We start from the raw sequence: 23369 nt of genomic DNA on the forward strand, positions 1-23369 counted from the left end.
AACAAAACAAAAAACTCTACTTGAAACACAAGGTATCTTCCCGGCAAAGCAGCCACAGCCACCCCCCAACCTTTCTCACCCCGACCCCCACCTCCCGCGCCCGCCCCCTGGTGCGCCTGCGCGGAAGCGAGGCGGGGCGGTGCTTAGCCCTTTGTTGTGGGCCCCAGTTTCCCAGGACACCGCGCGGCGCTGGGCGGGGCTATGCAGATGAGGCGCTCGGGGGCGGGGCGGCGGCGTCGGCGGCGGCCGGGGAGGGTCAGTTGGAGGCAGGCGCTCGCCGAGGCTGGAGCAGGGCTGCGAGCCCGCGGCCTGACAGGGACTTAACCCGCAGAGACCGGCCCCGCGCGCGCAACCCCACACCCGCCCGCTCATCCACCCACCCACCCCCCGCGCCGCCTCCTCCCACCCTGAGCAGAGCCGCCGAGGATGATAAACACCCAGGACAGGTAACGGCCCGGCCCAGGCTCCCCGCCCCCATCCTCCCTCCTCCGCCCGGCGGCCTCCTCCACCCGCCCCCCGGGGGCCCCGGCCGCCCCGCACTGGACCTTCCCCCTCAGCCACCCCAGGCCGAGCCCCACTCTCGCAGCGGGGCCTCCTTCCGTCTCAGCCCCCCCCACCCCCCGCCAGCCTTGCCCATCCCCCCTCCCCCATCCGGGCCTCCTCCCCTGAAAAGCCCCAACCACCCGGGACTCAGTCTTCCAATCGAGCCCCCATTTTCCGTCAGCTCCGTTGGACGGTACCCCACTCCCCAAAGTGGGTTTTCCCCTCACCCAGATTCTCCAAATTGTTTCTCATCTTCTCCACATCTTTCTTTCCCCCCCCCCTTTAAGTCACTTAACCCTATCCTTTGAATCTCTTCTCCACCAAGACCTCTGTCTTACCCTGTCCCCCCTCCCACTCCGCAGGTCAGGCTGCATCCTTCAGGTCCCTGCTGGACCCATCGTCACGTGTGTGTGTGTGTGTGTGTGTGTGTGTGTGTGTGTGTCCCCCGGCCTAATAGTCTTTACAAAGATGGCCAGCCAGCTCTCCCCTTAGTCCCTCATCCAGCTTCATCTTTTCCCTTCCTCTCTCCCTCCCTCAACACCCCTTTCCTGGTTAGGACCCATTTTTCCTGTTTCCCAACCTCATTCCGTTTATTTATCCAACACTTGGGACTTGACCCCTATCTTCCATCCTGTTCCTCTAATAGGATTCCCCCATTCGCTCTTCTAAACACTCCTGCCCTTTACACACTCTCATCTGGAACTCATCTTTACTTTTACTCCTCCCTTCTTAACCGAACCCCATCTTTAAAGCGATAGATCACAGAACTCAACCCACCCTGGCTTTGATGGAAGGCCTACCCTCTTTCCCCACCTCCTGAGCCTCCGCTCTCTGGACACTGGGCCTTTGCAAGTTTCCTCCCTCAAACCCGATCCTGCCTTCCCCTGTTAGTTGGAGAGAAAGGCTGTGCCTCTTTTTGAAAGAGCACCAATGGTTTTCTAAACTTGGATCATTCATGCTTCCTCTTGCTTAAAGGGGCAGAATTCATCCTTCAATTTTCTTCTCTACTTCTCCTCTTTCTCTCCAAGGCGGCTCTTATCTGCCATCTCTTCCTCAAACATACTTTGTGTTTCTGCCGCAAACTCTTGTTTGAAACTGTTCCATAATTCCTGATTCCCCACAATTAAAAAAAAAAGATATTTTTTTCATTGATTTCAGAGAGGTAGGGAGAGGGAGAGACAGGCAGCTCCTGTACACCCCCTACTGGGGATCAAGCCTACAACCCAGGCATGTCCCCCCGCGGCCAGAACGGATCCCTGGCCCCTTCCGTCCCCAGGCTAATGCTCTATCCACTAAGCCAAACCGGCCAGGCCCCACCATTTTTAACACCAGTTGCTTCTTATACATCAGGATGGCTTCCATTTACAATTTGGGTCTAATTGTCTTCCTTCTTTTCCCCCTAGATGTGTGCTGCCAGCTCCAAATTGAGTCTGAACCCCATACCAGCCTCTTTGTCCCCAGATTTGATCTTACGGCCCCTGCCCCTCACTTGGGCCTCATTGTTTTGCAAGCAGATCCATTCTCTGCAAATCCTCCTTAAATTGTGCCTTGGTTTGTTTAAAACTAGACTTTATAGTTCCTCTTACAAACATAGCCTTCCTTATTGCTTTTCTTCACATTGGGCTCTAATTACCAATCAAGGTTTTTCTCAAACTGGGGGTTTCTTTCTCATTAAAATGACCTCGAAATTGCCATTTCCCACTCCTTTGGCAGTACCATCCTTAGATAGTCCAGCCGGGCCTTAAGCTTTCCTTGTATCTCAGTGTTCCTTAACTAGGGCTGCACTTTTGAAAAATCAATCACCTGGGCCCCACCTCAAAGACCCTTCCCATCATATTCCTTTTGTGGGGGTCATCCCTTTCTTAACTGCAAAGGGCCTTGATTTCAGAGATTTCCTTAGTCTTTCCCAGGTACTATCTGAAAATACGCAAGATACTTGCCTCAGCCTTTTAAATTCTCCTACCTCTTGTTACTCAGTTCTTAACCAATAGCCATTTTCGTTCTCAAACTCTACCTAGCCCTCACACTTCTATTGCCTCCATGCAGAAAGAATTTTTTTTTTTAATTATTTTTTTATGGTCCAATTTGACCCATTACCCCACCTCCCAAGCCCTCCACCTCCAGCCCCTTTCTGCTGTTACATTTTCCTTTTCCAAAACTCTCCATGTCCATCTCCCTTTGCAGTCCTGTCTTTTATTCCATGTCTCTAACCCAGCCCCTCCTGGAGCTGAGGAGGTGGACGTGGCTGTATATTCGGATTGTGCTGGATGCAAAAGGTGTTATTTGTGATAGAGAGGGCTGTGTGTTCTGAGGACAGACAGCAGGTATGAGGGGGCAGAATGAAGCTCGGAGGTGGAGGGAAGCAGAGGAACTACAGGAAAACGTTCTTTGCCAGCCTTTATGTTTTTGTCTGGGCTGTGGGATTGGAAGGTGGTGTGGTCTCAGCAGGCATTCTTTGGAGTCCTCATAACTGACGGTGAGGTTGAGAGACCTGAGTTTTAGTTCTGGCTTAGCTAGTGTGCTTACATGTAAAAAGAGGGGGTTGCGTTTGCTTAACTTAGAGATTCCTTCCAGCTCCCTAAGTGGTAAAACAGGCTTGCTTTTCTCCAGGGCCCTTGCTCAGTGTGCTGGTAATCTGAGGGGCTTGGCTGTATGACAGGCAGGTGGAGGGAGGAGCCAGTTGGCTTGCCGGGCCTGGGCGGGAGCAAGGCCTGGGATCTGGCGCCTCCACTGTGGCCTGGGGCGGGGTGTTGTTGCAGGGTGTCTGGTTTCTTTGAGTTATGGCAGTCCTGTTTCCATAGCGTGTTTCCCAGCCCCCGGCCTGCCTCTGACTCTGTTCTAAAAGGAATCCTGGTGAGCCTAACTGGGGATTCTGATAAGAGCCGGATGTTCTTCCCTTCCAGTGTTCTTGGTGTTTTGTATCCGCAGAGGGGGGAGCCAGCTAGAGTTTAGTTCCCATTGGGTAGGTGGGGGGGAGGGGGGAAAGGAGTGTGTGAGGGGGATGGGTTTTCCAGCTTCCTTGGCTCCAGTGAAATACTCAGGAGGTGGAGGCTTGGTTTCCTGGAAGAAACAGTTGCAGAGGAGCCTGCAGTATGTTTTGAAAACAAGGCTCTTCCTTTCCAGTTTTGTTCTGATTAGTACCTCCAGAACGTCAGAAGCCCTGATGGTGGGGGAAGGAAGAAGACACAAGTACACGCACTTTTATTACAGTGTTTGAACAAGAGGTTTCAGTCCAAGGAAATCAAGCTTCGAGGCCTTTCTCTTCCTGGATTTGTGGGGGCGGGGAAGATGGACTCTGTCTAGTCTTGCTTTGTACCTGTGACAGTCCGGTATGTGAGAGCTTGCCCTGACTCCATATCCACACAACCAGTCTGTGTCTGATGGGCTTTGCGGAGAAGCGTTTGGTTCTCTCTGCAGGTGGTTTTTCTTGGGGGGACAGGGCACAAGAGCCCGTCAGAGCTGCCTTACTGCACAGTTCCCTGGTGGTGGAATTTCTTCCTCTCCCCCAGAGAGTTCCGTTTAGTTACTCCTATTTATTGCTACTATGGCTTGCTGGATGTGGGGTGGTAGGGAGAGCACGTTTTTGTGTTGTGTGCCTTCAAGTTCACCCCAGAGAGGGGGAGAAAGAGAGACTCGTAGTATAGTCAGGAATCCCCCCAAATTGGAGGTATGCTTCAGAAAGCATTGCGAACTAATAATAATCATTCCTCACTCTGCCAAGAAATCCAAATTTAGCCTCAGAGCTGCTGAGAAATATAAAAAAGGGGACTGAGGATTGGGATAGAGGGATGATGTTACATATGTGCATTTCTGCAGGAGAGGAGTAACCATCCCTTTTTGACACAGTATGTATGCATGTTGATCCATGGATTGGAAGGCTATGAGGCCATAGCTATATGGCCAAGTAGGTGAGCAAGAATTTTGTTACTTGAAGTGAACAAAACAATTTCCTGTTAGCAGCAGAATAAAATGCTTTAAGATAAGCCTTAAGAAAATTTCCTAGGCCTTTGGTACTATATAAACAATGAAGTGATTCAATCCTTGGAAGAGCTGGAACTGGGTGATTACTTGACTGTACAAAGCAGATTGAGGTACTTAAATGTAAATTTAAGGTCTTATTTTAAAGCACGATTACCTAGCTCTCCACCAGGCTCTGGTAGCATAGGTAATTGGGCCCACCTTTGGCAGAAGATGTAACATTATCATCTGTGTAATAAGCAAACCTCAGAGGCACAGAAATTCTAGCTGCCACTGTGTTGTTTCTTGTGGAATCAACCAAAACCCAATTTTGATTTCAGTCTGTGATTCAGAGGGTGATGTCATTTTCTTTAAAATCATGCTTAGCAAGGAGACTCCCTTTGGCACACAGAACAGCCCTACTGAAATGACTTTTGCCTGGCATCGGACCAGAGCCCCTTTCTCATATGGAAAGGGGATTGGCAGCTGGAAATCAGCCTCCACACACACACTAGACTGGAGGTGGCCGTCACCTCCCACCGTTCTTCATATTTCGTTTTAGCTAAGTGTGACGGCGGCCCTGGTTTGGCCCCTCTTTGTGTAGGAACTAGTCATCGGAGCCCTTCCACGCCTCGGAGTCAGAGCAGCTTGTATGAGGGAGTCAGGACCCGGCAGTGTTCTAAGAAGCCAGAGCCAGCAATGGGTCAGAAGAGGAGAAAGGATGAATGAATGCAGAATGTTTGGGAATGTGGTTTTTATGTCTTTTCATTTGATACCACAAGGTAGTAATACCAAGGCCATCTGACCCTCCTCTGACCTGTAATAGAAACCAGAGAGAAAGGGTGTAGACTTGCTGAAGCCGGTTTGGCTCAGTGGTAGAGCGTAGGCCTGAGGACTGAAAGGTCCCAGGTTCGATTCCGGTCAAGGGCATGTACATTGGTTGCGGGCACATCCCCGGTAGGGGTGTGCAAGAGGCAGCTGGTTGATGTTTCTCATCGATGTTTCTAGCTCTCTCTCTCTCTCTCCCTTCCTCTCTGTAAAAAATCAATAAAATATATTTAAAAGAAAAAAAAAAAAAAGAAAGGGTGCAGACTTGAACAAGCTCAAGCCACTATTCAAGTAAAACATGGTCAAAAGTATATGAAGAAGAATATCAATTCAAGTATTTGTTAGATTTAGCTGAATAGAAGTTAGCCACAGAATTACTTTTACATTAAATCTTTATGTAGCAAGCTATACCTTGCTTTGAGCACAGTAATTATAAAAATAAAAACTGGCATAGTCACCCTGGCTGGTATGGCTCATTTAGTTGGAGCACCAAATGGGTTTGATTTCTGATCGAGGCATATACCTAGGTTGTGGGTTCAATCCCTGGTCGGGGCACGTGCGGGAGGCAACCAATTGATGTATCCCTCTCACGTCAATGTTTTTCTCTCTCTTTTTCCCTCTCTAAAAATCAATTAAAAAACAACAACAACAAAACAAAAAAACATGATATAGTCAACTAGAAGTGATTTTGATAGAAGATCCTTTATTTTATCAAGAAATTTAAGATTATCTTCTTTAAATAATAAGCACCCTAGAGATTTAAAAATAGGATTTGAATGATAAAAATGTGATTTACCAGCAGCATTCCCCAGGAATATATATCCATACACTGCTTGTCTATAGCCAGTGTATGGAATTATAACCTGCTAAGCATATTTCAGACAACAGTCTCGGACTGCTTTCAATTCGAGGCAGTAGGATGGGGTATGTTGGTAGATTCATGTGTATCCCAAGGAGTGTTTCCAAGGTCCTGTCCAATAACTGACAGAAGAAAAGGCACTGACAGATCAGCTCTAATCTCCCATCTCCCTTCCGAATTGACTGGGATACCTGACGCCTCATTTCCCGCATGGTGTGCTCTCCTCCAGAAGCAGGGCCAGCCTCGGATGTTTGGGCTCCGTCTAAGACGTTTGATTCTCCTTAATCAGCCTGGTCTTTTCAGCCTCTAGACTGAGTGTGTTAATCATCCTTTTGGTGACAGAGATCAAACCAGTCCTGCCCCCCAGTGAGTGAGCAGGATGTGAGGAAGGAGTGGAAAGCTGGGCATTGGAACCAGTAGAAACATGACCAAACTGAATATGAAATCTGGCCGGTTTGGATCTTGTGACAGGAAGACTTGTGTTTAGAAGCCACTTTCTCTTGTGGTTAAGTTCCTCAAGATCCACTTTTTCTATTGAGGTTGGTGGCATATTTTGCCACAATACCTTTTGAACACTAAAGTCAGTACAAGAAGAGAAGGCTATTGCTGGTAATTTTATGCCTCTTTATTTCTTTTAACTTCTCACATCAGAAATGAAGATCTATAAAAAACCTATTTGCCATTTATAGCAAGCAACTAAAAACAGATCTATTATGATATACGATGAAGATAATTATTGTGATCTATGTAAGCTCAGCCCAACTCCCAGCTGTTTCTCTTCTGGAACTGGAACTGGATACCCACGTGCGGGCCTGAAATACCCTTCCACTCCTCCTTACATACACACTTACACTTGGTTTCTCTATAGATTTTGTGGGGGAGAAGGAAAGAGTCCCCAGGATCCTTGTGTGTGATTGGGGGAGTAAATGATTACCATGGAATAGACTTCTTGCATTTATTTGAAGAGGATTGAAACCAGGATACCAGACATAATGAGCTCATACATTAGTGCTAGACACAGGGCAGGCCCTAGGGATTCATTCTAGGAAGACAGAGGGGATTCTGAATCTATAAAAAGGAAAACCCACCTTATTCTGGACTTTTCAGTGGGTTAGCTCCATTGTCTCTGCCATTTTCAAGTAAAAATTAGCTCAGAATCAAGATGGTGGTTGGAATGCAAGTCAGGAGTTGAATGTAGCTCTCCCATCTAAAACCATTGAGGAATAATTTCTCTGAAACTAGGAGTGTTGAAGTTAAGTGATCTAGTACCAGAATTCTAAAATTACAAGGTCCTTCCTTGGAGATCTGGTTGTTGTTGTTTTTTAAAATATATTTTATTGGTTTTGTACAGAGAGGAAGAGAGAGGGATAGTTAGAAACAGCGATGAGAGAGAATCATCAATCAGCTACCTCTTGCACACCCCCTACTGGGGATGTGCCTGCAACCAAGGTACATGCCCTTGACCGGAATTGAACCCGGGACCTTTCAGTCCGCAGGCTGACACTCTATCCACTGAGCCAAACTGGTTTTGGCGGGAACTGGTTGTTTGATGAACCCACACAGTTCTGGTATATGAGACCACATCTCATCTGTCTACCCCATAGGAGTACTTAGTAGTTCCACTGACCAATACAAGCAAGCCAGCTTTTCTCAGAGGCCTGAAGTGGTCCCTAGGGAATGAGAAGGAAACAATATCATGTGGCTGTGTGTGTGCCTTTGCTTGGGGGAAATCCTCTCCATGTCTTGTTTTTCCCAACTCTGTTCTGTCCCTTAACCCGCTGGAAGGGGAATTAAAACAACTTCTTGTCCCAAGAAGAAAATAAATCCCACCCTTGAAAACAGTAGCATAGTCCTCAGTCATGCCCCTTTCTTAGTCTCTCTCAGTGAGGCCAAGAGTGCTGGGAGATGAGGATGCCTTGAGACTTTCCGGAGGAGGCAGGAGGTGGTGCATGTGGTTATCACCGCAGGTATTGATGTTTTTCTGGGCCCAGTGACACTACCTGGAATGTCATCTCCCAACGAAACTTCCAGCTATAATCTCAGGCCCTCTGTTGAAATCCTTGAGAACGGAGGAGCCATGCTAGAGTAGTGATGAGTTTGAACATCCCGTCTCAGCTGGAATGCTTACACAGGTCCCTGAGTAGTGAGGGTCTCGGAGCTGGTCCTTTGGTTATTGTATCGTTGTCAAGTTAAGTGTGAGTTCAGCTTTGTCACGCTGAGCTGAAGTGAAAACCCCCAGTCTGGCATGCAAAGGACAGAAGGAAGAATGGTGCCTCGTTATTTCACCGCTGGTTTTCAGAGGGGAAGAAAGCCTTGATTTATAGCATTTGTTGATTTCCGGGATGTAAATACTTCCTTATAGTTGATTCAAACTACCAATGTGACATCATTAAACACCCAGTTGGGAAGAGGTGCACAGTCAGGTGAGCGGGCTGAATCATGGTGTACATGCACAGACAGCTTACCTCTTGCATTGTTTCACTTGCCCTTGGCCTGTGGACTGAGCTAGTGTCAGCCTAAGGAGCCATTAAATTGGATTCAAAGAAGGCAGTAGAGCAAATTTGGAGCTCTGTTGGGTCCACCTGAAAATCATGGTGGCCAGTAAGGGCACATACCTCCAGATGATTATTGGCTTCCAGCATGTGCACCTCTTCCCAGCAGTCTCCCACCCCCCAGTATGTACACACTTGAGTATCCATTCGACCGTGTAAACTCCCATGCCGGGTCAGATTCTAGCAACGAAAGGCAAGAAGCCCAGCATTTGATGGCATACCAAAATGCCATAATATCCAATATACCTAATACCCTGTACTATGGTGCACCTCCTCTCTGGGAGCCAAATCCCTGGATGTAATTTAGTTCTCAAACCTAGATGGATTTGGGTAAGTTATTTCTGTCCAGCTACTCTGTTTAGATCAGGGAGAAGGCCATCATTGGAAAAGTGGCCTTGGAAGTTCATTGGTGTGCGGTACCCAGCCACATGACTCCTGGGGCCCACACGCTCTCCAGCCTAAAGCAAAAGTGTAGGCTTTGTGATTTGGCCACGTGGGTTGCTGAGACCATGCTGGGTAAGGAAAGATGCTGCTGGAGGTATAGGGCTGAGCCGAGCAGGCCAGGATCTGGTTCCTCCCAAGGTCTGCAGCACCACTGAGATCCATTTGGTGTGTGACAGGCGCTCTCTGGTCACGTGTCCAGCTGGACTCCCTGTGCCTCTGCAGGATGGTGGGTTCCTTGCCCTTTAAGAGCAGACGTAGTTCTGAAAGCTGAAGCTGTAAGGACTGGCCCAGTGGTGTAGGGAGAGCCAGGGCATGGGTTGGGATGGGATGTTGAGTTAAATCTTCACGTGTTGGTGCTCACTCTGTCCCATTCTCCATCTCTTGCAGTAGTATTTTGCCTTTGAGTAACTGTCCCCAGCTCCAGTGCTGCAGGCACATTGTTCCAGGGCCTCTGTGGTGCTCCTGATGCCCCTCACCCACTGTCGAAGATCCCCGGTGGGCGAGGGGGCGGCAGGGATCCTTCTCTCTCAGCTCTAATATATAAGGTAAGGAGGACCCTGGGGCGGGAGGCTTGGAGCAGGGACTTCTCAGACTCCATTGGGCCGCTGCTTAAGGACAGCAATCACTTCCCTTCATCTGACTCAGGCCAGGCTAGGAGGGGGAATGGGAAGGACTCTGAACTGTGGCTTCTATGTGGCTTTTTGGGAGCGAACACCCTGCCATCTTCTTGGCGGTCAGCACTTCCGTGCCAGTTCAGGGTCTGGAGTGGGAAGGATGTGAGAGCTCTTTCAGGTGCTACTCCTTCCTGTTTCTCTTGAGAAACACCAAGGAGCAGTTTTCCCATTGTCTTCTTTATTTGGCATTCTGACTTGTCCCTTACCAGCCTGCTTGGGACGGTTGGGGGACGGGGAGGGCAGTGTGGAGGTTTATGGTAAGGAGAGGGCACCTTGCATCGCAGTCACCTCAGCCTGGTAGCATATGGCACAGCCCAGGGGCTTTAGAGAACCTGAGAATCTGCCTGGGAATGGCCTGGGCTGGGGCAGCCAGCCCTTTGCTGGCTTTTGCTCTCCTGTGATTGAGGCCTAACGTTGGTTTAGCTTCACCCTAAGACTGGCATTGAAGGGTAGTGTAGCAGGGCAGCTGAGTGTTGCTCTCCTGAGATTGTGGACAAGACATAACATGGACCCTGCAGTCTACCTGGAAGCAGACTTTGGTTAGTTTGGGTCCCAGTCACCCCTCACACGTATTTTGTTTCTAATGTTCCTCTTTCAGAGGGAAGGAAAAAGTATGGTGCTGGGGGGGGGCAGGGGGCATGCATGGGTTTTGATTTAGGGAGACCGGTTAACTGTGCCATTACTAGCTGTGGAGCCTCAGGTCAGTTGCTTAATTGTTCTGGGCCCCTAGTAACTCACATTTAAAATGGGGATATTATATGCCTACTTCAAGTGCTTATTGTGGTCATTGACAAATGGGAAAGCACAAGGCACAGTATTTTGCATCTGGTGGGCACTTGGTAAATATTTCCCTTCCCATCGTGTTGGCTTTTAGCGAACATCAACTAGCTTTAGTGCCTAATGAGTTATGGTTCTATTTAGCTAGCATGGCTCTGTTTAGCTCTATATTTTCATGGTGCTGTCAATCCCATGGTACCCTGAGATTGACTACAGGGGCCTCTCAGCACCACCCATGTAAGGGGAGCCTATGATGTGGCCCGAAATAGTAGTAACAAGGTCCCTGGACTAATCTCTTCCCAGGACGAGAAGCTCACTGTGACCCAGGACCTCCCTGTGAACGATGGAAAACCTCACATCATCCACTTCCAGTATGAGGTCACCGAGGTGAAGGTCTCTTCCTGGGATGCAGTCCTGTCCAGCCAGAGCCTGTTTATAGAAATCCCAGATGGAGTATTAGCTGATGGGAGCAAAGAAGGGTAAGGAGCAGGGGCTGGGGAAGGGAAGGAGCAACTGGGGAAAGAGGTCCCATTCCAGAGAAAGGGATACACTTACTGGGGAGAACCCAACAGTAGGGAGTCTGCCTTCTTCCCTAGCTCTAGGCCACCCGGGCAGATACCATTTTGAAACAGGTTATTTTTACACGGTAAAACAGGCCTGCTCTGGCTTATAATTAAAGCAGATCATTATCACATTAACCAAATCCGTCATTAATCACTCCATGGTTCACTCTTCCCAGCAGACATTAAATCCTTCTTGAGCCACCATACAGTGGTGCAGTTCAAAAGGCCAGGAAGCTCAGAGATCCGATGGGATTTCACTGTATGGGCAAGGCCCCCCAAGCAAGTCAGGTGTGTGGGAAACAGTCCTGAGGACAGAGTTCTCCTGAGCGGCTCCAACCTCTTGAGGAACTCCGTTTGGCAGTGTTAGGGCTCAAGAGTCCTCTCAGTGGCAGGTGGTCATTATCAAACTGGGCAGCTTTGGAAGCCCCTGAAAAACTGGGTTCTCTTCCAAAGCCCCATATGTCTTGTGAACTGTGTTAGTTAAGTTGGTCAGAGGAAGAACCCCTATTCTAGAAGAGATAATCCAGTAACATTTTTTTTTTAATTAATCCTTACCTTAGGATATTTTTTTCCATTGAGCTTTAGTGAGAGTGGAAGGAAGGGGAAAGATAAACACAAAAGTGAGAGAAACATTGATTGGTTGCCTCCTGCAACATGCCTCAGTTGGGGCTAGGGATTGAGCCTGCAACTAAGGTTCGTGCACTTGATGAGAATTGAACCCAGGGCTCTGCAGTTCAAGAGCTGACTTTTAACTACTGAGCCAAACCAGCTAGGGCTCCAAAAACATTTTTCTTAAAGATTGTAGCTTATTTTTGTTCTTTTTTTTTCTGAATTCAGAGCTCCTGGGGTCTTTAAATAGAAACTCCCTGAAGTTTCTCTCTACTGTGGCTGTAAGCCTCAAAAAAGCCTTTTTTTGTGAGTAGGTAGGTGGGAAGTCTAGAGGCAGTAGTGGGCCTGACTTTTCTTTCCTTCTTGCAGATTATTAGCACTGCTAGAGTTTGCGGAAGAGAAGATGAAAGTGAACTACGTCTTTGTGTGCTTCAGGAAGGGCCGGGAAGACAGAGGTGAGGAGTTAAAGCAGCCTGCGACCCACTTCCCAGAAGACGGGGTTCAGGGAGGGGAAAGGGGGTTCTTTTACAGTGAGGTGCGGCCCTTGAGTTTGCCACACAAGCCTGGGCAGTCATGGGGGGTAGTGCCCAAAGGGTCTTTTAGTCAAGGACTAGTGCTTTTTCATTCCATCTCTGTTTTGGGTTTTTCCTTCATTTGACCCTACCCTTGTGTTTCTAATTAAAATCCTTTTTACACTCTCGTCTTTTGCAGCTCCACTCCTGAAGACCTTCAGTTTCCTGGGCTTTGAGATTGTACGTCCAGGCCATCCCTGTGTACCTTCTCGGCCAGATGTGATGTTCATGGTTTACCCCCTGGACCAGAACTTGCCCAGTGAGCACTAATGGTCCGAGGATGCTTTGCCCAAGAGCCACAGTGGGGGAAGAGGGAGAGTTAGGCGGCCCTGGGGCAGAGGAGGAGCCTCTCGCTGTCCAGGGAAGGACGTTGAGGGGCTCAGAGTGAGGGTTGCCTATCGTGTTCTTGGAGTTGACGCGTTGAAATTGTTTTCCATAAAGAACAGTATAAACATATTATTCACATGTAATCACCAATAGTAAATGGAGATGTTTATGAACTGGCATTAGAAGCTTTTTGAACTGCGCTGCGTGATGTGCTCTATCTAGCCTAGGGGGAGGACACTGCCTAGAGGGGGAGGGGCTATCTGGGTCTGGGCCAGACCTAGAGGGTTGGTGGGTAGCCCTGGATGAGAATATCAGGCTCAGGCTCCCCAGCTGTTGGGCTTTCTCTTTGGTTTTTAAGACGTGTGTGTTTTCTTTCCTTGCTTCCTGTCACCCAGGGGCTCCCGAGTATAGGCTTTGCAGCCCCATGCGCAGCAGTGTCCTCGAGTTGTTTTTTGTCGCTCCACCTGGGCTTCTCTGTGTGCATTTGTGTCCAGCCTGGAGAAAACGGTCTGCCCCCCTCTTTCTTTACAGCTTCGTGTTATTCTGGCATTTGGTTCAACTGGCTTAATCTGTTAAATGTTATCAGTGCATTTTGAATAGGGGCATTCAAGTTCACTCCCACCACCAGGACTTTCTCTGGGGTGCCTGGGCCCTATAAAAGACTAGCCAAACTCCAATCCTCAGATCAAGGCCAGGAGCTATTGCTACTGGCTGCATGGCCTAGGCCCCAGCACATCTCCTTCCTAGGGTCACAAAGAGCAGAGAGGAAGAGGAATAGCGACTCAGGGCCTGGGATCGAGGGGGGATCTGTTCCTAAGGACTGGATGTCTCTGCTTGGCTGAGTGTAGTGCTAACTGTATCCCCCCTCCACCCAACAGGTTGTGAATAGTGCCTGAGACCCTGTTCCACAGGGCCTGGGGGTGAGATGGGTTGTAGAGATGGCCTGCCCTTTTCTGTTTTCAAGGTACAGCTTTCTCTAAGGGGAGAGGAAGGGGGAGAGATCTAGTCTGGGTGAGGGGCTTGGGGATGTCAGGGAGGCAAGTGTGTTGTGTTACAATGTCAATAAACTGATTTAAAGTTGTGGCTGGTCTGTTCTCTATTCCTGCACCAGGACCAGCTTCCCACCACTGCTGTCTTTCGAGTCTAGAGCCTGTCCTCATAGGGGGATGATGCATGCTTCTCAGGTAAAAAGCTACAGTGCGCCAGGGCAGATGAAGCAGCCGAGGTCTCTGGAGCCATAAGATGTGGGGTTGCTAGGAGTCTGGGACATATTGCCAGAAGCCCTTAGAGCACATGTGTCAAACATAAGGCCCGCGGGCCAAATCCGTCCCGCCAGGCCTTGCAATGTGGCCCGCACCGCACTGTCATCACTGCACTCCGCTGCGTTTCCATCACAATGACAGTTTATGACTGTTCAGTAAACCATTCGGCCTGCGATTTAGGCTGGATTTTAGATTTTGGCCCCTTCTCTGATTGAGTTCGACACCCCTACCTTAGAGAGTCAGGTGTACACAGCAGCTTCATCCAGAATGGAAGCCGTACGCCCAAGAGTCAAGTTCTTCGTAGGTGGTCTTTGGTGTAGGCGGCTGGGTCCTGAAACCAGCTTCGGGCTTAGCACCGAGCTGACGTTCCCACGCCCTCCTTAGGAAGATGGTTCTCTCCCTGAGGCATGGCTGCCGTTCTCCTGATGGAGGCATACCACCAGTCTGATGATGATGAAGCTCTCAGTGGCATTGAAAGGGCCACTTCACATATGACCTCTTAATTTGTCAAGGGCTTATTACCATTTCTTTCCTCTTGCTTCTGTTTCCTCAGGTGAAGTGTGGGCCTGTTCTACCTCCTAGAGCTTTTGAACCTTCTGCTGCTGAACTGTGGCTGTCCTTACTTTCTTGGAGTCTTTGGCCCATTTTAATATTGTTCTTTGTGAAACTTGTTTTCACACTGGGCCAAGTCATTAACCTTGGACCCTGCCTGATATTCATTAAAAGAAGTGAGCTTAGTACCTTACCCCTCCACAGTTATTAGAGGAAGGTCAGCCTAGAGACATTCAATTGAAATAAGGACCTGAAGATGTCTCCACTGAGCAGATACCCCCTAGAGGCAGCATAAAGGCAGTGACTGAAAGAATGAGATTTAGAGCAGATTCCGTGAATGCTAACAATGGCCAAGTTCATGTAGGCAATTCCGATTTCAGATGTTAAAGTCAAACCCAAGGAATCTACAAGACTGGTGAAAAACCAAGGCAAGACTTGGCCCTTGATTATCCCCAAAGCTAGCAGAGTGCACAGGAAACACATCAGATATTGCTGCCATCTACTGGTGGATCCTCTTAAATACAGCCAGAATCGGATAAAATCAGAAACCCAGACAGTTCATAATTCCTTTTCAAAAAGATAAGACCACTAAGAGGAAAGAAACATGGTAAGTCCCCCAAATCTGCAGTCCAATTAAAAAAGCAACTTAGAAGGTAGACTGTTTTGGGGGATGATGGAGTGGGGAAGGGAAGATCATGTGAAAGGCAAACTAGTCTAAATTTAAGAACAGGGACATTAAAAACTTTATTCAATAAATACAACAAATAATTTAAAAATATACTTCAATTCCAAACCCAATTAAGAAAAGGAAGCAGCAAGAAAGGGGGAAAAAACAGGGAGGGGAGGAGTAAATCATGGGAAGGAGAAAGTTCAAGAGGTGGAACAATGATTTGGTTGGGCTGTTTCAGAATGTACCACCCTTTGAAATTCTGACCAAATGCTCTTGACCCATAAACATTTAGGGCTTGTTCTGAAGGGGTGGGCAGCCATAGGAATCCACCAGTAGGGAACGATTCTCTGGATTAGAGCACCTTGGAGGCTGGAATCGGGGGTTTTAAGGCGTTTCCCACTCTTCCTAAAAAACCATCTGTTCTAACTCTCAGGCAGATTGAAATAGTGCAAAACTTTAGGCAAAGAGCTCCCCGCTGCATAGTTTCACAGGTATCCAAAACCAGGGTTTCTGGGATGCCCCAGAGTACCCAGGAGTCCAAAGCCACTTGGGTGAATGGGATCGAAGGGGAAGAAGACAGGAGAGGCCAGGGCACAGGTTAAAAGCTGGGCGAGGCAGTGGCCGAGCCGGAAAACGCTGCTGGGCAGGAAGGATTGCGGGGTGGGTAGTCTGGACATGGGATTCAACAACTTGCCGTCAGCCAGGGGAGGTGGAGCTGAGGATGCACATGGAGCAGGACCAGGAAGATAAGGAAAGCTGAGAATGGACAGGTGGGGAGGAGGCAGCTCAGCAGCAAACTCCAGGAGAAATAACCAGCAGCCCTCACAGATTTGTGATTGTCTCTTAAAAAGATTTATTTTTCTCTTCTTGCCTGAATGTACAAAGGCAAAAAGAGTACAGTTTGTATATATATATATTTATATATATATATAAAAAAACAAGGAACTTGGTAATGTACACTTTACATAAGGGAAGAATCAGGAAGACTGAAATTAAATCCAACAGAGCAACGCCAATGGAACAAAAGCTATGAACAGCAACACTGCCCCTCCAGCCCGGGCCTCCAGCTCGCCCCAACCTGCTCCCAATGGGGGCTGAGCACCAAGGCAAGCGGGTGGGCTGGGGCAGGAGGGGCTGGGATGGGGTTGGGAGGGACTCAGTCCCAGGAGGTGCCCACGGCAGAGGATCATCAGAAAACTTCCTGGGATGCCCAAGTAATAAAACAAATAATAAAGGCCCAGAATTGTGGGGCCAGCTAGCTGCCCAGTGGAGTCTTGGGGCATCAGAGTAGACAGTGGGATGGTGATAGGGTATATGGATAATTAGTGACATGGGTGACCTCAAAGCCTGTATAAAATAACTCTCAGCCCTCCTGCGGTCTTATCCTCCCACTCCTGAGGCCAAGGGTTCCCACTCCCACCTGGAGCCTGGAGAGGAGATTTAGGAACCGCCACTTCATTTCATGGGGTGCCCTCTTACCCTCTGCCTGTGGTCCTCTGACCTGGAGCTGTGCGGAGAGGATGAGATAAGAGAAGGAAACTGCATACATGTACATACACGTGTACTAACGGGGAAAAGGCTGAATGAGGAAGAGGAGGATGTCAATCTTGAGCAGCAGCTCTCCAAGCTCGGCTGTCTTTCCCTCTAGCTTCTCTGTGGGGAACCTGATGAGATGTCCAGTAGAGACCAGGGCAGGGGTGGCACCAAGAGAGCCTTGGCCTGGTGGTCTGGGCCCTTAGCACCGGCCTTTCCAGCCTATGCTTACGGAGTGGGTGGGGAATGGGAATTCTTGCTTCGTGTCTTGTCCCTCTGACCAGGTCAGGGGTGCCACAGGCACCCTCACCTGTGTTCCTCCTCCCCATGTAGACAGGCTGGAGGTCATCAAGGGTCAGCGCTCATCAAGGGTCTGTTTCCTCACTGCTGCTGCGGCTTCGTGCTCCTCCAGGGGAGGAAGATTGGACCTGGCAAGGATCTGAGAGCAGGAGGATTAGGGATTAGGGATTAGGGAAAGGCGGTGCCATTCTGCCATTCCTGGTTTTTCCCTGCTCTTCTGGGCAGCTCAGCTTCCACTCTTCAAGTGAGACTTGGATATAAGGATCCAAGAGCCAAAAGTTTAATAGGGGAAAAGAAAAAAGAAAAAGCTGTTCCCTTCTGTAGAACCCAAGGCTGCCCTGCTAATATGGAATTTCTTCTTCTCTGTGTTACAGAATGAAGTGGGAAGGGCAGGAATGAGGACCACGCCTGCCCAATGGGAAAAAAAATGAAACGGTTTCTTTACAATATGTACAGATCACGCTGTGAGCCAGTGCCACAGTTACAAAACACACAGCAATATTTAAAAACAAACAGGAACAGAGACAGGCCCTTGGCTTCACCCCACGGGAGTGTGGGAGGGCATAATCAGGCTGAAATTCGGTCACCCTCTTCAGTGGTGACTCAGGTTAGGTGGGGTGTCACTGTTGAGAGCACTGCCCGCTGGGGCAGCAGGAAGCAGAGGGAATGATGGGAGAGAAGGAGGCTTCCTGGGGCCTGCTAAGAGGCCTAAGATGGTGAGACGTTTGGTCGGGCTCAGAACCCAACTGGAATAAAAACGAGAACGTGAAACCTAGAGGAAAGGCCTGTAGGTCAGAGGGGCTCCTCTTAGGCAAATGACCCTGAGCCTGTGGATGCAGAGTAGGGCTCTGGGACCTTGGAAAGCAGCCTTTGCTGACAATGTGCTAACTGCCCTCCACCTCCATGACCCATGCTGTCAGAGCCAAGTACCTGCTTTTAAATGGTCACTTTTGGCACTCTGGTCGCTAATACCCCTGTGTAGCCTAGGCTGGTGTCTGTCAGCCTTTACTTTCTCTCAATCCAGGTCAAGGACAGATAGGAGAGGAGGAGAACAAAGGGATGATACCTCAAAAGCAAAGTAAGAGCTGAAGCTTCCCACACCACGGGGAAGAAGTGACTCCAATAAAGCTACCAAAGCATTGTCCCTTCCCAGAGCACAGAGCACAGAGCCTGGACTGAGAGCAGAGAAATGTCTGCTGCCTCAAAGCACAGCTCCCACCGAGTACACCTTGTGGCTCAGAGGAGGAATGGCTGGAATGTGTTACCCCAGGTCTAAGGGGCACATAACCTCCCGTGGTCAGTGTCTCCTAAAACAAAAACGTGTGCTACAAAGACACGGCTCATATTGGCACACACGGGGTGATAGACTGAGCTACATAAAACCATATGCTTGTACACAGAGGAACCTGGCTGTATGTATTTGTGATCCTAAATGATGGCTGAATGGACAGGACATCTCCCAAGAACCGCCCCCTGGGCCTTGCCCCGAGGACCCCTGGCAGACTCGGAAGCTCCCCAGGCCTGGGGATACTATTTTACCTGCCTGAGTCGTAAGGGCCAAGCAGGGGAACGAAGAGGAGAGATCAGGTGAGAATCCGCCTGGGCACAGGGGTCAGGAGGGAAGAGAGAGGGCCAGGTGTTGAGGGCTAAGCAGCAGCAGGACTCGGTGGGGATGCAGTTGTATTTCACAGACTCCGTTCATGCTCCAGCTCCAGCTCACTGCCAGTACCCCGGGGAGCCCGGCGCTGGTGTGGGCACCCCCAGCCCTCCGCCTGACCAGCAGCCCAAGGCCATGCGGGCAAGTACCATGGTCATCCCTTCTAGGCTGGGCTCTGAGCATTTATATGTGCTCATGTGAGAGGGGAGAAGTCTTCATGTTTGAAGACCTTGTTTTCACAATTAGAGAGAAAACAGCCCCCAATTTCTTTCCTGAGATTCTAATTTCTCCACGTGCTGTCAGTTCCCAGGGCTCCAACCACTGGGGCGATGCAGGTTCTGGCGATGGTGGTGATGACGGTGAGAGGGAATGGCTGCTGTGCTGTCTTCAGACCTTACCCAGTGCTTGGGGGGTCCCTCCCTGGGTGGGGCTGGCACTCCTCCGGCAGCTGACCAGGGGCTGGGGAACAGAGCAGTGACTTCTCTGGGCTGAGGCCATGTTCCCCTGGGTGCTCCCCATGCCTTCATCTCCACAGAGGCCACAACAGTCACAAAAGTGGCCGCGAGAATAAATATTTTTGCTAAGCACCAGCTCTCCAGCTCCTGAGGAAAAGGGAGGGTGGGGGAGTCCGGGACCTGGTGGAGGCGAGATAGCCAAGGGTCTGCCTTCGGTCATGGCGGGGACACGGCAGACAGGATGATCAACACCATGTAACTGATTACTAATGGCACCTCCAGCACCTCCTTGGGTGAGCCGGTCCGGCCGTGAAGCTGACTTTATCCCGGCACCTGGTGTTCTGTAAGGGAAACGGACAGATAACCAGGCACTCAGCGGCTGGCACAGCAACCACAGGGTGGCGCTCCGAGAAAATGAACTGTGGGGGAGGCAGCTACTGCTCTCCCTAGAGCAGTGGTCCTCAACCTTCCTAATGCCGCGGCTCTTTAAAACAGTTCCTCACGTTGTGGTGACCCCCAACCATAAAACTATTTTCATTGCTACTTCATAACTGCATTTTTGCTACTGTTATGAATCATAATGTAAATATCTGTGTTTTCCGATAGTCCTGGGCGACCCTGCTAGCGGTTCTCAACCTGTGGGCACTGTAAGATGTGCACAGATACTCTGTGACCCACGGCAGCTGTGATCAACTATCGCTCTGTTTTACCCCAAATTAACAAATCACTTACCATTCTCACCTCCGGGGGGGTGGGTAGAGGGAGGGAGTTGAGCCTTGCTGGCTGGCAACAATGGCTGTGGAAGAAAGCCCTGGGTGAGGAGGAGGACAGGTTAGTGCAGCACTCCCACCACCTCGGTTCAAGCACTTTCTCCTGGCCAGCTGGGTGGGTGGGGAGGGGAGGAGTTTCTCCTTATTTTTCTAACTCTATTATAGAGTTTTGGGGTGCTGACAGAAAAAAAAAGTAATACCCTGTTTCCCCGAAAATAAGAGTGTCTTATATTAATTTTTGCTCCCAAAGATGCGCTAGGTCTTATTTTCAGGGGATGTCTTATTTTTCCATGAAGAAGAATATGGTACACATTTATTGTTAAATGAAAATAAAGGAAATTTATTACCTGTATACGGTATGGTAGTACGGTAGTTGTCAACACAAACCAGACAAACTGAATCATACAGTATCAAGAATTTACTCATTTATTCAGTGATAATCATGTCATCATCATCTGGAAAATCATCATAACAATCCAATTCCTGAATTTCCTAGTGAATTTCTTGTGACTCCATTTCTTTCAGAATCAGTGGACCAAATCTCTCATGTTTAGCCTGGGGGGGAGGCCTTATTTTCAGGGGGATGCCTTATATTTCACTCAGAAGGAAACCTGTAAGTAGGTCTTTTTTTCGGAGGATGTCTTATTTTCGGGGAAACACGGTAGTTGGCCAGATAAAATTGCTAGGGATAGAGAATAAGGCTCCATTTTTCAGCTGCTCGCTTCTCTTTGGCTGTGGGAACACCTGTTCTTTTTCCTTCTGAATATGAAAGCCAATTTTCTGGAGAAGTTTGAGAGTACCAAAGCTCCAAGGGAGGAAATAAATGTCATAGGCTTTAATGATGGTCTGCAGGAGGGAGGATTCTGACAGAAGCTATTAAAAAAAAAAAAAAAGAATTCTTGCCAGAGGCTCCTCGCTGTGGACAACGCTACTGCCACGGAGTTAGAAGGCAGGCAGCGGGGAGGAGGCTTACCTGCTGCATAGGGTAAGTTGTACTGTGCTGGGAGCAGGGAGTAGCCCAAGTGGTGGTGGTGGTGGTGTGTGGACATCAGGCGCTGGGAAGGAGAGTTGCGGGGCCGGTCTACACTCCGGTCACCGGCACCTGCTCCTCCGATGCTGCTACAGCTGCCACCACCCCCAACCACCCCGCAGCCTCCCCGATCTCTCTCCTGAGAAGTTTTATCACTTATCTGGAAAGGAAAGCAACACAAACGCACTATTGTGAGACACACGAGAGCGAGATGCCAGAGCCCACATCATGACTCCTTAAACACGCAGAATCAAGGCGGTGCCTGGAGGAGCCAACTGCCCTGTGGTTGGGACCTGACCTTGTCCACCTTCTCCTGGACCCCCATGTCAGCCCTGCTGGTCTTTGTGTTCATCTGCGTGTAACCGCACTTCCCTTACCGTGGGAGACTTGCTCTTGTAGTGACTGGCATGCTGCTGTAAGATGTCCAAGGCTTTGGACTCGGAGCTGGATTTACAACTGACACTGGGGCTGGCTCGTGCCTTGTCAGCATCTTCACCCCCTGAGACCTTGCTGCCGTACGGGGAGAAAGAGTAGCTGGAAGGCAGGTAGGACCCTGGGAAAGGAGAGAGAAAGCAGTCAGGGAGATGGGCGAGGTAGAAGAAACTGCGCGAGTGAGTGTGGCTGGGAGGCTATCAGCTTCCCGAGGCACAGGGATAGTTTCTACCCTGGTGCCTTTGGGCTGAGATGATTAGTTTGTTCTTTACTGAGCTCTAGAGGCAAAATTAGCTTACGGATATTCGGAACATAACCTGCAGTCTCTGAGAATCAATTTCCCTGGAGTCCCAGTCTCAGAGATTCAGCCTGGAGAGGTGAGACGATGAAGTGGAAAGGTCATAGGATATGAAGACAGATGGCCTTGGGCTCAAATCCTACCCGTGAGACTTAACAGCTGGGTAGCCTTGAGCACATTAACAACCTTTCTGAGCTCCAGTTTCCTCACCACCAAAATGAAGATACCAAATCTTATTTCACAGGGTGTCCGGGGGATTAAATAAGATAATGCACATAAATACCTAGGACAGTGCCTGGCCCAGATCAGGCACTCATCCAGCAGCACTACTATTTTTATAGAGATGAGTAGGGATAACAGGAGAAAGGAGTGAGACACGTTCCTAACTGTCTGAAAGCTTACTTGTCGTTATAATGTTAAACCAGAATAATCAAGACTATTTCGGCTGCTCTCCTATAGAAAGGGGGCAGCTTGTAGGAGCGAAAGAAGTTCTCTTTCACCCCAGAAATACCACACAGCTGTTCAGGCAACAGACATCAGTAAGTAGAGTGGAGTAAGGAAATTTTCTTCTAACAAGTTAAAAACACAAACTGCTACTGTGTGTCCCCTAAGGACTCAAGGATGGAGTATAAAGAGCTTGTCTTTCCCAAGCTGAGCCTCTTCTCGCTGGACTTCCCCACAATCTGACTCCCAATGCCCTTCCCCCTCCTGCCTTCCAACCGTACAGCTGAACAGGATCTTACAACGAGTACATGCAGTGTGTTGGTTTGAATGTTATTTGTTCCATGTCTCTCTCATGCTACAAGCTGTAAGCTCCTTGAGGGGAGGAACTAGTATTCCCTGTCTTTGTGTTCTCCGCAGTGCCCGAGTGCACTGAAAACAAAGGATGTGTGTGTGACAAACCCTCGTTGAGGGGAGATGGCAGTGGTACAGAGAGAATTTTACCTCGTTATCTGTGAAAAGTGACTGTGGAGGCAATCCTCTAGAGAAGCAAGGGAGGTAGAGGTGGTCAATAAAAACATATTAAAAAAAGAAAAGTCTTTTGAGCAGAGCAAGACATGAGACCAAGTTCTTGGTTCTAGCTCTTCCTTTAAAATATTTTTGAAAGAACAGTTTGAATAGCGTACTTCTGGTCTACTTCTGGTAATTAGGGGTCAAAGAGTTGGGTGTAGAGAGGCCACTTCACAGAATGTCACATTAAAAAAAGGGCTGTCATCTACCTGGGTCCCAATTAGCCTTAGGACTGAGCAAAAAACCGGATTCGAAACCTTTGCTTCATTTCCACCCGCGGGTAATGGAACACCAGCTGGAAGGTGGCGCCTACCTGGGTAGTTCTGCATCATCACAGCGGGCATGCCCCGGTAGCTGGGGTGGTTGGGGTCATAGGACTGGCTGTAGGAGTAGCCGTGCATGTAGGGGATGTAAGACTGGTGCTGGGTGAGAGGGGAGGACACAGGCACATGGACACTTGGTCGGGGCTCCTTGCTCCCGAGGCGGGATTCCTCAGAAATGGACAGCTTGCAGTCACTACTTGTGCTTTCCTTCCCATCCTCCTTGGGAACAGAGTCCTTATTCCGACTCCTTTCCTCCTTCAATTTGCGGTCCCGCTCCTCTTTCCACCTCTCATCTTCTGATTTGATGTCTGAATACTTGGCAGGATAAACATATGTCCACATCCGGGGCTCAGCTTCCTACAATCACAGAA

At 49.2% G+C, this 23369-nt stretch overlaps 2 protein-coding genes across 8 annotated transcripts in view; one reads left to right on the forward strand and one right to left on the reverse strand.

The window, feature by feature from the left end:
- Window positions 1-282: 282 nt before the first annotated feature.
- Window positions 283-13785, forward strand: OAZ2 (ornithine decarboxylase antizyme 2). Its single transcript, XM_036439277.2, is given in 6 exon segments — window positions 283-446; window positions 9571-9646; window positions 9648-9728; window positions 10938-11113; window positions 12176-12261; window positions 12518-13785. Coding segments are annotated over 6 exon segments (570 nt in total). The 5' UTR covers window positions 283-426; the 3' UTR covers window positions 12649-13785.
- A 1820-nt stretch (window positions 13786-15605) lies between these two features.
- ZNF609 (zinc finger protein 609) overlaps window positions 15606-23369 on the reverse strand; it is a 191438-nt gene continuing 183674 nt past the window's right edge. For 4 of the 7 annotated variants that reach the window (XM_036439244.2, XM_036439225.2, XM_036439193.2 and 1 more), the window contains 5 exons: window positions 22989-23355; window positions 21312-21487; window positions 20878-21094; window positions 19867-19945; window positions 15606-19475 (listed from right to left, as the gene is read on the reverse strand). In XM_036439244.2, coding sequence (XP_036295137.1) covers window positions 19872-19945; window positions 20878-21094; window positions 21312-21487; window positions 22989-23355 — 834 coding nt within the window. In that variant the 3' untranslated portion in view covers window positions 15606-19475; window positions 19867-19871. The remainder of the gene's footprint in view (window positions 19476-19866; window positions 19946-20877; window positions 21095-21311; window positions 21488-22988; window positions 23356-23369) is intronic. The other 3 variants (XM_045581601.1, XM_045581600.1, XM_036439212.2) reach the window with 3 other exon arrangements.

This window comes from Pipistrellus kuhlii, unplaced genomic scaffold, assembly GCF_014108245.1.
Source record: "Pipistrellus kuhlii isolate mPipKuh1 unplaced genomic scaffold, mPipKuh1.p scaffold_m20_p_1, whole genome shotgun sequence".
Classification (NCBI taxonomy): Eukaryota; Metazoa; Chordata; class Mammalia; order Chiroptera; family Vespertilionidae; genus Pipistrellus; species Pipistrellus kuhlii.